Raw genomic sequence first — 12,926 nt, 5'->3', positions numbered from 1 at the left:
TATGAAAGAACGGGGAGATAGTAAGACCTAGAGGGGACAGAAGCTCCAGAAGGAGAGCAACAGAACCAAAATATCTGGGCCCAGGGGTCTTTTCTGAGACTGATACTCCAACCAAGGACCATGCATGGAGATAACCTAGAACCCCTGCACAGATGTAGTCCATGGCAGCTCAGTATCCAAGTGAGTTTCCTAGTAAGAAAAACAGGGTCTGTCTCTGACATGAACTCAGTGGCTGGCTCTTTGACCACCTCCCCCTGAGGGAGGAGCAGCCTTACCAGGCCACAGAGGAGGACATTACAGCCAGTCCTGATGAGACCTGATAAGCTAGGATCAGATGGAAGGGGAGGAGGACCTCCCCTATCATTGGACTTGGAGAGGAGCTTGGGAGGAAAAGAGGGAGGGAGGGTAGGATTGGGAGGGAATGAGGGAGGGGGCTACAGCTGGGATACAAAGTAAATAAACTGTAATTAATATAAAAATTAAAACAATTAAGAACTTATGTTCAGAGCTTGGTGATGAAGAGTACTTGTTGCTCTTGCAGAGAACCTAGGTTCAGTTCCCTGCACCCACATGTTGGCTCACAACCATCTCTAACTCCAGTTTCAGGTGATCCCATCCCTTCCTCTGACTTCCAAGGGCACCATGCGTGCACATGGGGCCCAGACATGCATGAAGAGTGTGGTGATTTGATTAAGAACGGCCTTACAGGCTCAGGTTTGAGTACATTGCATATTGATTCACGTAGTTGGTGAAACTGTATGGGAAGGACTAGAAGGTTTGTTCTTGGAGGTGTGCCACTGGGGCAGACTTTGACGTTTCAAAAAGACTCCATTCCCAGGGTGCTCTCTGCCTCCTGCCTGTAGATCAATACGTGAGCTCTCAGCTACTACTCCAGCACCCTATGTGCTTTCTTGCTGCCATGTTACCCTCCATGATGGTCATGGACTCTTAAACCCTCAGACACCATGAGACCCAAATAAACCTATAAAACTTCTGTAAGTTGCCTTGGTCATAGTGTCTCTTCATGACAATAGAAAAGTAACTAGAGCACAAACACTTATGCACATGAAAAAAAATGAATAAATCTACAACAAACTGTCTGTTCAGAAGGGCTGATAAGATCCTCTGTTCATCACTTAGCACTAATTTATCATGTGACTGAAATAAGCAATTTAAAGTAACTGATCCTAGAAGGTATAATCTTTTGACTTGTGTGTTTATCTTGAGACTTTGTGGCACTTACTACTTTAACTCATTGTTAGTGCCTTCTTAGGCTGTGGATCGAAAACTCACATAATTAATTCTTCATCACTCACATATACTAATAAAAAGCAAACTGAAAAGGGGCTTTATATCCATAATTTCAGATATATTTGGAGGCCAGAGCAGGGCATTAAGTATCCTTGTCGATTGCTTTTTATCTTATTCCTTTGAGACAGGATATCTCGCTGAACCGGAAGCTCACTGTTGGGCTTTATTAGAATGGCTTACAGGCTGTGGTCCAGCTATGGCTGTCTATCAGGAGTTCAGTAGTTGTTCAGTTCATGAGGCTGGATGTCTCATCTGGTCTTCAGGACATGCCAGAATCCTGAGGAAGCAAGCTATAATGCCAGTGAAGGAATGGACTTGCCAGCAAGGACAAAGACAAGCAGGAAAAGAACAAATGCTTCCCTTTTCCGTGTTCTTTATATAGGCTGCCACCAGAAGGAATGGCCCAGACTAAACGAGGGTCTTCCCACCTCGAAAGACCTGGATTAAAAGACCTGGATTTCCCACTTCAAATGATTCAGTTAAGAAAGTCCTTCACTGCGGTACCCAGCCACTTAGGTTTCAGTTAATCCCAGGTGTAGTCATGACAACCAGTAATATTCATCACAACAGATAAGATATTATTTCCCAGGGCACACGAATGCAGCCAATAGATTTTTTGTTAATAAAGAGGTTAAAATAACCCAATTAGAAAAGAACACTCTTTTCAACAATGATGTGCAAAAAATTGAATCTATAGGAAGGAGAAATATAAAATTGCACTTTTTAAAAATAAAAACTGGTACGTAGGGACCAGAGAGATGGTTCAGTGACTAGGAACACTGGCTGCTCTTCCAGAGAACCTGTGTTAAATTCCCAATGCTCCCGTGACAGTTCACAACTGTCTGTGACTTTAGTTCCAGAATATCCAACACTCTCTTCTTGCCTGCGCAGATATCAGTCAGGCAACTGGTGTAGTCATATACATCGAGGCAGAATACTCAGACACACAAAATAAATAAACCTAAACGCTTTACTCAAAAAATGGATTCATGGCGGAACAATGACTTAAAAGTAAAACTTGAAATGAGGACACAGGCGAGACTTCACCAAACCATAAAAACCAATTTTATTATTTACTTTTATGTGTATGCTTTGTTTGTAAATATACATGTACTGTGTATACACCTAGTACCCACAGAGGCAAGAAGAGGGCACTGGATCCCCCGGAGCTAGAGTTACAGATGCGTGTTAGCCGTCATGTGAAGCTGGGAGCCAAAGCTGTCCACTGCCAGAGCAGTAAATGCTCTTAACCACTGAGCCACCTCTCTAGTCCCCTAATTATATTTTAATTAAATCACAAAACCCTACTAGATAAAGCCATCCTAAGAAAAAGAACACAGTAGGAGGCATTATTACATAACTTGACTTCAAAATACATTACCAAAGCAGCACAATCCAGGCATAAATACACACGGGACAGACAGAACCAGGAACCTTCAATTAAATCCATACACTTACATCAACTGAATTTTAAAACATGTCCAGAGAATATGCATCAGAAACAGGACGCTAAGAGAAAAGGAAAAAGAAGAAAAAGAAAAGCCACATGAAGAAAAAGAAAGCCACTCAAAGTAGGTTAAGGCCAGGATCTGTGACACTATTTAACGACTATTTAACAACATTGTGGAAATAATTCAGGACACCGATGTAGGTAAAGGCTTTTTGTTTGTTGTGCAAGGAGAGTAAAAGCCAAGTAGACAGATGGGATGACGTCAGATCAAAACTTTCTGGCACAGCACAGTGAACAGCCAGGTGGGAGGGCTGGGGTCTTTGGTGATGGAGTGCTCAGCATGCTTAAAGCTGTGGTCCTACCCCAGCACCAAGTAAAACCCAGAGTGAAGAGGCTTAGATAATAGGAGAAAATGTCTACAAACTATACCTGGCAGGTTAGTACTCAAGATACATAAACAACCTTAAAACTCAATAGGATAACCTAATTTAAAAACACATAATGAGTCCAATTAGACACTTACCTTCAAAAACTTACAAATGGCCAGTAAGTGCATAGAAAAGTGTTCCACATCACTCATTAAATATAAAATAAAACTCAATGATATATCATCTTACCTCAATCAAACTAGCTAGTTTCAAAGAAACTATAGTCCTGGAGATGGTGTACAGAAAGTGGTGCCAAGTACACTATTGATAACGATATAAATTAATCTATTTAGGAAAAGAATATGAGACTTCTTAAAAAAAAAAACTAGAACTATCATGTAATCCAGTTATTTATTCCACATGCTCAAGTTCGCTGCAGTAACAACAAAACAAAAATTTAGAAATGGACAGCTGATGGGGGATGGGGGAAGGGGGTAGAGAAAGATGGTACATGTAAACGATGGAATATTATTTGGTCATAAAATAATGAAATATCATTTGTGACAGCAATGGAAATGAGCATGTATTGAGATAGACAAGCAGAGTCAAGCATGGTATCTCACCTGTTGGTGGAATTCAAAGGGTTGGTTTACAAGAATGAGTGGTGGCTGTGGGGAGCTGGGAAGTGTAGGGAGAAGGGTGAACAAGATCACACTAAGAGCAGAGCAGGAGGTTCTGGTGTGACATTACACAGCAGAGTGATTACAGCAGTATGATGTTTCAAAAAGCATAAAAAGGGATTTTGAGTGTTTTTACAACACACACAAATGAAAACTGCCACAGTATATGTTTATTCTTAAAGCTCCAATACATAATTTCAATACAATGGGCACATAGATGGCCTGAGTTAAACTGAGGAGTCATAAAACCAACCCAAAGCCATGAATCTGGGAAAGGAACTAGTAGGGATGAGATGAGGTTGACAGAAATGAGAAAAAGATAAGAATATGTGTGTGCAGTAGGAGGGGAGTAATCAAACATGATTTGCAAACGAAACTCATGAAATGTTACTCCTATTAACTGAAAACAAAACAACCTCTTCATTACATGAGCAGCACACCCACAAACGGAATCTCACAAGGCACTTACAGGGAATGAACCAAGCTTGACATGGCAGCAAGCACAGGTGTTTAGTCCTAGCACTTGGAGGAGGCAAGAAGCAGGAGGATCATGGCTATCCTCAGAAACAGTGAGCCAAATGCCAGCATGGGCTTTGAGAATCCATTCCACCTCCAGCCAACCTCTTCCAGCAATAAAACACACACACACACACACACACACACACACACACACACACACACACACACAGAGAGAGAGAGAGAGAGAGAGAGAAGGAATGAATTACTGACACATGTAGCATAAATGAACCTCAAAAACACTGTGCAGACAAATGAAGTCAGACCAAATGAGTGTGGGCTCCATGAAGACTACTTCAAATCTGGCAAAGACAAATCTAAGCTACTGTAACTTAACGCAGATCACTATGTGGTTTCCTGCACCACAGCTCCTGAATGGGGACTAGCAGAGAAGGAACACATGAAAACTTTCGGAGGGATGGAAATAGTATGTCACTATTACAGCAGGATAGCATTATCAGAGCTCACCAAGTATACATTTATAATGCACTATTATGTATGGATACAATTGACAAAAACAAAACAAAAAATTCACTTTAAGGTTTCACTTCTTAGAACATGGGTAGTTTACAAAAGAATACTCCTCTCATCCACAAAAAAAAAAAAAAAAAAAAAAGAAAACCAGAGAATCACTTTTTTTTCTTAAACTCCTAACAGCAGAGATCACCATGTAGAGGATCCCAAAGAGTGACAAAACACGTCAAGAGGCGCTGGAATACACAAACTGTATATTCCAGGTCCGGCGGGAGGAGTGCATAAAGCAGGCAGGGGCAATAGTTACATCACAGTGATTACGTACAGGCTCACTGTGAATGGCAGCTATCAGGAAGCACACTGGGCTGCAGGAACTGATCACTGGAAAGATGGTAAAATTTGGGTAACCGAACAGTATGAATTACCAGCTTCTGATGGCTTAACATCACTAAAACATTCCGGGACATCATAAAACTCTTGACTCGTCATTTCTCTGAGAAAAATCAAGTATTGTGGGAACATCAATCAGTACAAGAAAAGTGTGGCAGGGCCAATGGGACACCAAAGACATCTACCAGCTGCAGATACTTTACAACATGAGGTTAGGCGAGGCAGTGCCGGCACAGGCCCTTAATCCCAGCACTTGGAAGGCAGAATGAGACAGATCTTACTTGAGTTTCAAGCAGATCAGAACTACCTAGAAAGACACTGCCCCACCCTAACTGGGGACCCCACAAAAAAAAAAAAAAGAAAGAAAAAAAAAAGAATATTCATGTGTAGCAAAGTCAGAGATCACATGGTCATAAAAACACATTCTATGAAATCTTAAAAATTGTGTAAAACAGTAATCTAACAACATATAAAAATTTTTGCGTAACACAGCAATAAAAGACTAAATCCTCTAGATCTATGTTCATGAGTTGGAAATAACACTGTGAGACAATCCCCCAATGTGATATACACTAAAATCTCAGAACGCTTTTGGTAGGAAGTAGTAAGCTGCTTATAAACTATGAAGGCAAAGAAATTCAGAGACTTGGAATCATTCTGAAAAGCACACGGTACTAATATTTGCAAACTTGGGAGCTTCCTGCCAACATTGGTAAAACTATAGTGTGCAGCTGGTCTAAGGATGTAAAGAAAAATAGACAGGGCAAAACAGGGAGCTCCACATGGCACATGTGCAGATGCCTGGTTTCCTACTGAAAATGGAGTTCGGTGTTCAGTAAACTGTGAAAAAAATTCTAGTCAAATAGTTTGTACTATTTTTGTAGTAAATTCATGGAAAATCTAACTTACTTGGTTTTGTTTTGCATGTGAACTAACATTCTAAAAGTTTGGTAGTTTCGTGTTTCACTTCCTTATGTAGACCATAATGTACACAAAAGGCTGTGTCTGCTAAAATAGTGTGCATGTTTTATTTTTCATTTTATGTCAGCAAAAGATAAACACATATTTTAAAAAAATATCTAACTAGAGTAGATCACAGAATTTAAAGTTTTTCATTTGGTAGTTTGTTTCTTCCTCTTTGCAAAGGTACAAGATGAGCAGGGACCTCATGGGATGAAGGCTGCAGTAGGGGAGTACCCTGGAGAATTTCCATCTGTACTTAGGTTTAACTTAAAAAGCAAGCAATATGTTTTTACAAGTCATTCACTGAAGAAAATATAATTTCATGGAACCTTACCTCCCTCCACAAACCTTAAATCAACACCAAAGAATAAAGACTTGTCCTGAACTGTAATGTTTGATAAAAAAAAAATATCTATTAATGTTTTACATACAGATTCAGAAACATCTAAAACTTATTTGCTAAGTAATGAACCACTAAAAAAGTTAACCCAGGTTCCTTCATATTTAGATGAATCTGATAAATCTTTAAAAAAAAAAAAATCAGGTATTTTTCCAAGCCCTGCCCCCACCCCTTTAAAGCTATTGTATAACTACAACAGTTAATTATGAACCAAAGATAATTTTCTAGCAAAAAAAGTTATTTTTAGTGCAGATAAAACTACCTCAATGTGAGCTAAACAGACATGCCAAAATGGATAGAGCAAGGCCACAAGGCCTTAACCCTATACAAACTACAGACAACTAAGGAATGGGAGGATGGGAGAAACAATCTTCCTCAAGGAAGAACATGACAACTGGCTATCCAGTATCAAATGGTCAGCCTTGAAAACATACATACAAGTAGCATTATAAAGACTGAGGTTGCATTTAGGAATACTGATACACACACACACACACACATTCATGTAACAATAAAAAATGAGGCATGAATGTAAAAGAGAGCAAGAGGGGATATATGGGAATAAGGTATTAGGAAGGAAGGGATATGTAATTATCACTTCAAAAGTAATTAAATAAAACTGAAACAAGAATCATGCCATTTCACCTTCCAGGTCGGCCTATGCAGTGTGTGGTGAGTCTCAGGTGTAGACAAGGCACTGCCACAAAACAAAACCCGCAGAAGGCTGGCAAATATTCTTGAATAATCTTACCACAAAGTCCACTCAACCCTTCCATTGTAAGTTGCAAAAACAGAGAGCTGAAACGGTAACATGGTTACCAGGCAACACCGTACCAACTGCAATGCTTTTACACCACTGTGGAATGGCTGCAACAGTTCTGGTCTCCCTGGTCTCCAGTCTGAGGACTAACTCTCATGCCCTAAACACAGAGGGTTTCTTTATAAGCAGACAAGCCATTGCTTTTAATAAGAATCTTTTATTGTTTATTATTAAAATGGAGGGTTAGTTGGTACAATGCTATGCATAATCTCTCATCCTTAAAAAGTTAAACAAATGGATAAAAGGAGTAGCAGAATGAGCATGTAAAAGACAAAAAATAAGCATTTTTATAATGTCCCTGTTATCTACGTATTGATGTTGTCCACTGCATCTTAGTGATTTTATGGCTTGCTCCTTTACTATGTAATTGTTACTTTTTACAAATAATTAACAGACTCAATAAATGTTACATACAGTTTTGGATTTTTTTCATTTAACTCAGCTAGTTAATAAGTCACTCAATTAAATATCAAACTGTTTTTAAAAAAATTAAGAGCCCATTCTCCAAAAATGCATTATTTTTCTACAAAAGCTGTACAACAGGCTTTGAAGCAAATGACCTAGCTGCAAAGGCATGTATCGCCAACCCTGAGCTATTTGCTGGGTTAATATCAGGATTTATGGGACATGTTCTTTGGGAATAAAATGATCATTTACATTTAATCTGGAAGAAAGTAAAAGTTTAAAAAATTGTGTGCCAGCACTGAATTCTACCATTTTCACCTTTAATTTTAACTAGGTGTTTAAAAGTTGGGTTATTCCCCAACACACTACCTTATATATCAAAGATAAAAACATTTTTTGCTTCAGGATAACTTTAGGCAAAAGATAAAACTGCTTTAAAAAAAAAAAGTGTGTTTTGTAAACACAGCATAAATTTTATATTTAACCATATAAAAGGAAAATATGAAAATACAAACCTAGATTGCCCCACAGCTATTCCATGGAAACATGTCCAGGAGTAAAGATTCTAATTGGTTACATGACATACATCCAAAATTCCCACTGAATATAAGGCATTCTAGAAGAACAATGTCTTCAGGAAGCAAAGACGTCTATAGTCCAGATTCAGAGTCATCAAAGCAGATAATAGTTTTAGTACTACATCTTATCAATTTTCAATTGTATACGAAAATACCTTTTTCTCTGGCAGCTGTTACTTAAAACAAAACAAGATTAAATGCTTGAAGGAACAAGAATGCAGCATAAAACTACAGGAGCCCACATATCCTTTTTCTTAAAATTTAATTTGTCATATATAAGGTTTTTATGTACAATCAGTGTGCACTGTAACAGTTTATATTAAAAGTCAATCAAATTCATCTAAAATGTTAACCTGGCTGCATAGCACATTTGACATTATTGCCCACATGAAAAGGAAAACAAATGGATTTACATTAACTTTTGGCCATTTTGGATTCTGAAAGTGTTCATACACCTACCCTTTTAAACCAAATGCATCTGAAAAAGTTGTCAGAGCATGAAGTTTATACTTCACATATAACCCTCACCAGTTTTTTTGAAAAACTACAAACACAATATTGACTTCCAAAAGGAGGGGTAAAACATGTATCTAATAAAAATATTCAATATAAAAAGGACTAAAAGAAATAAGTGGCCCCTTTCCCCATTTTTACATTCTAAACAATGATTCCATCAAGACAAATCATTAAAAAGTGTTATTACACTGATTTTTTTTTTTTTTTTTTTAATAAGAAGGCCTGAGTTGGTAGGGAAAGGAACAGTCAAAAAAAGCCTGAGAAGGGCAAGGAAGAAAAGCTCATTTAATACATTTACAATAATTTACAGCCATCTTCTTTTGTAAAAAGGCATAATAATAATCACAAACAGGAAATTCCCGGCTATATTACAGGTATAAGTACAGGATTTAAATATTCAAGCTTGTGATGGGAAGCGGCAAGGTGGTCGCAGTGTACAATGTAAACAAGTAGCTTTGGAAAGTGAACAAAGTCCTTGAGTGTTTTTTCTTTATTAAGAAAAGAACTCTCTTTCATTCCTTCCTGAAACATGATCACAGGTCAGAGTAAAGTTCATATACAAACATAATTTAAATGTAGTCAGTCTAAAATCACTGACGTAAAAACAGCCTATACGGGAGGGCAGTGTTTGAGGTCCCTGTCATAGTAAACATTTTCCATTTCTTTAAAAAAGAAAAAAAAAAAAAGTACTGCAGTATTTGCAGTACAGTGCAGCATAATCCTTAAATATAAAAATATTTTCTCTTCTGTTGGGGTAATAGACCTTGCGTCCTGGAAAGAAGTAACAATACTGCTACCGAGAGAAGAGCTGTTTGTGTCTTTCAAGTCATGTAAGGCAATTACTGTGTTGGTTTATGATCTATGGCTAAAAGAAAAGTCCAGAAAGACCAAGTATCAGCTTCTGTTATGTTTTCCGACTACTCCAGGTGTGCTCAGGTGTACTTCTGTGTTCCGCTGAATGTTCAAACGGAGACCTGGAGCCATAGGGAGACCTCTGATCTAAAGGTGACCTAGGCCCACTGCTGGCAGCTCGGTGGTCCATCTGCCAATCTGAGAGATACCTATAATCCCTGGAAGATTTATGATGTGTGTATTCAGAACTTGAGCGATGATCTGAATGCAGTCGATGGTCCGAATGAGACCGATGGTCAGAATGACACCTGTCCTTTAAGCTTCCTTCCAAACTTGACCTGTGCTCTCGGCTCCTGTGGTCATCCAGTTTTCTGTGTTTCTCTCTGTCACTGTAGTATCTAATGAGAGACAAACAGTCTTTTTAGCCAAATTAGTACATTAAAGTTTCCAAATAAAAGCATGCAGAGAATTATAGACACTTTAAAATATATTTAATCGTGCAGGAGCTCAAACCTTCATGAAAATAGCTTAGAATCACTTCTCCACTGTACCAGAGCCGCCTTACAAAGCAGCCGAAATCACTAGAGCTCTCTATGCAAATGAAGGTCTCCAAGACTGAAGAGAACCACACAGAGCATCCCTAGAGACATTTTCACTTCACTTATGACTCATTTGTGTCAGTACACCTTGACGTCTGAGATGCACCAAGACAACCACAGCTATGCAGAGCTTCCCCTTGAAAATGAAGCCCTTTCAAACCTCTAGGAACTTAAAATGCTACAATGTAGTCTGAAAAAAATCATAAAAGAAATGTTTCATTAGTTTGTGATGTCAAACATTTTCTCATTCAACTGGGTAAGTAATAAGTCAACACACACATCAAAAAATACCCCTACAGCATGGCAGCTGAACAAGAGATAGCTAACATATCTGCCTTTTCACATAAAACGATCCTGTTGACCAAAGATTCTCGTCACAGACACTTTCACCAGAAGCTTGTGAAATTACTGTATATACAGTTATAGACAGGGCTTTTCTTTCTACTGTATTTTTCTAATTGAAAGCCTTTCTGTAATTAGTATGCTTACACTGTGATGGCTGTGAACACAACTGAAACACAGAAAGTCATTTGGGACTTCTGCAACATAGCGTTTGAACTGGTGCCTTACACGCTAGGCAAGTGCTCTCCAGAACTCATCCCCTTCCATTTCTCTCTCATCTTAACTTTTATTTTTCAATTTTCTGAGTTTAATTTCAGCAATGGTCACAAATCATTAAGAAGACTCTTGAAGCTATAAAGGAATAAGATGAATTTTGCAATTATGTTTTCCCTCACAAGAATTTCAGTATCTAATGCAGAATTCTCTCCATAAAAAGCCTATGCTTGCACCAACAAACTGCACTATTTAAAATCAGAAAACTTTCAACTCTCATTGCATATTCTGATGCCAATACTTAAAAACCATGTTAGAGAAAAACAGTTTTATAAGCAAATAAGACTTAATGTTCTCTCATGAAAACAGACTTAGGTCCATCCCAAATGCAGCAAATGTAATTAAAAGGAGAAGGACAGAAAGAAGCAAAACTTCAAAAGTTGCTTTCCAGTTTACCTGCTGTCTTGCTTGTAGTGATCCCATTCACGGTGATCTTTGCCATTACTGAATGAAGAGTAGGGTCTTTTCCTGGAATCACTCTTTTTGTAAGAATCTCCCTGATGGCGGTCTTTATGGTGATCGTGGTACTGGGATAAATGTCTATCCGAAGAATAACTGTCCCTGCTGCTGTCATCATGATTTGTATTCTCTTTTAACCTTTCCATATCTATTAGATATATAAGTATTAACTTTATTAATGGATTTCAAAATGTGTTGAAAACATTTAAAATTAAGTAATAGTAATTCTTGCCAAAAGAAAAATCAATTCTCAAACATAGGTAGCCAAAGCATTTCAAAATGGTTTATAAACATAGAACTAAAGTTTCTCAGGTTAAGTGTAGCTAACAACCCTCATCAAAGACTCTGTATAGCAAATGGAAAACATCACAGAAACCCCCAACTGGATAGCCTGAACATATCAATGGATCGTGGGGAGCACAGCCCCAAAGGTTCCATTGACATCATAGCTCCTGCATCCGTGGCAAAAGAGCCAGAGTACTGGGAGATCTGCGATAATACAAGTCTCTCCTAAAAATACTGCCAAAATAAGACCAGAACAAATGGCAACATCAATGGACATAGTAATATGGAAGGAGAAATTTTATAGGATCCCACCCTAGACAAAGAACTACAGGCAACTAATGACTGCTTGAAGGAGAAATTTTAGCCCCTCCCAGGAACAAGCCCCCTTATTGGTTGTCCAGTGCAGAATGGTCACCCTGGAAACCAAACACAAACAGACTAAGCAGGTTCTATTTATACATATGTGTGCACGCACACACCCCTAAACAAAGAAAAAGAGGCCATCAACTTGAGAGTGAAAGCACAGGAGAGATTAGAGAGAAGAAAGGGATGTCATTCTCTTGCAACTAAAAACACATACTCATACAAAAACCATAACTGAAAACTACTGAAGGCCATATTCATCTCAGACTGTTTTTGCAACTCATAGAATAATCATCTTTTAACAACAACCCTTTAACTACCAGAAGCTAAATTAAATGTTTGTTTTTAGCAGGAATAACTAAAACATCGCTTAAACTGATTTAAATAATACAATGTGCTAGAATGATAGTATTTTCTCAATATAAAAGTACTTCGAACAAGAATAACTTTTTAAAAAATAATTTTGTTTAAAAACAAAAGAGGGAGGACTGGGAGGAGAGGATAGCTGCAATCAGAATGTGAATAAACAAAACAAAATAAAAATAAACAGGAGCTAGACATCTTACAGATTAAATATTAAGTATGAGGCCCTGAGTTCAGATCCCAGCACCCACATAACAAACCTGTCCACACTCCAAGGAAGCGAAGATGATTATCAACACTTGCTAAGTTGCAGACTGAAAAAACCATGGGGCCCAGGTTTATAGATGGAGGAGGACACAAAACTAAATCTGCACAAACAAAAATGAAACCAAACCAAAACATGCATGCACACTACAAAAAAAAGAAAGAGAGAGAAAGAGAAAGCGGAAGAGGGAGGGGAGGGGAGAGGAGAGGAGAGGAGAGGAGAGGGGAGGAGAGGGGAGGGGAGGGGAGGGGAGG

At 38.3% G+C, this 12,926-nt stretch overlaps 1 protein-coding gene across 2 annotated transcripts in view; it reads right to left on the bottom strand.

Moving 5' to 3' along the window:
* Positions 1–8,600: 8,600 nt before the first annotated feature.
* The window catches only part of Chd1 (chromodomain helicase DNA binding protein 1), a 69,599-nt gene continuing 65,273 nt past the window's right edge, over positions 8,601–12,926 (bottom strand). For both annotated transcript variants that reach the window (XM_055615965.1, XM_055615966.1), the window contains exons 34-35: positions 11,334–11,544; positions 8,601–10,121 (exon numbers count right to left, since the gene is read on the bottom strand). In XM_055615965.1, the coding sequence (XP_055471940.1) occupies positions 9,776–10,121; positions 11,334–11,544 (557 nt within the window). In that variant the 3' untranslated portion in view covers positions 8,601–9,775. The remainder of the gene's footprint in view (positions 10,122–11,333; positions 11,545–12,926) is intronic.

This window comes from Psammomys obesus, unplaced genomic scaffold (genome assembly GCF_907164565.1).
Source record: "Psammomys obesus unplaced genomic scaffold, mPsaObe1.curated_primary_1811, whole genome shotgun sequence".
NCBI lineage: Eukaryota > Metazoa > Chordata > Mammalia > Rodentia > Muridae > Psammomys > Psammomys obesus.
The sequence above is the reverse complement of the archived record's forward strand: the minus strand, read 5'-3'. Positions and strand labels throughout refer to the sequence as shown.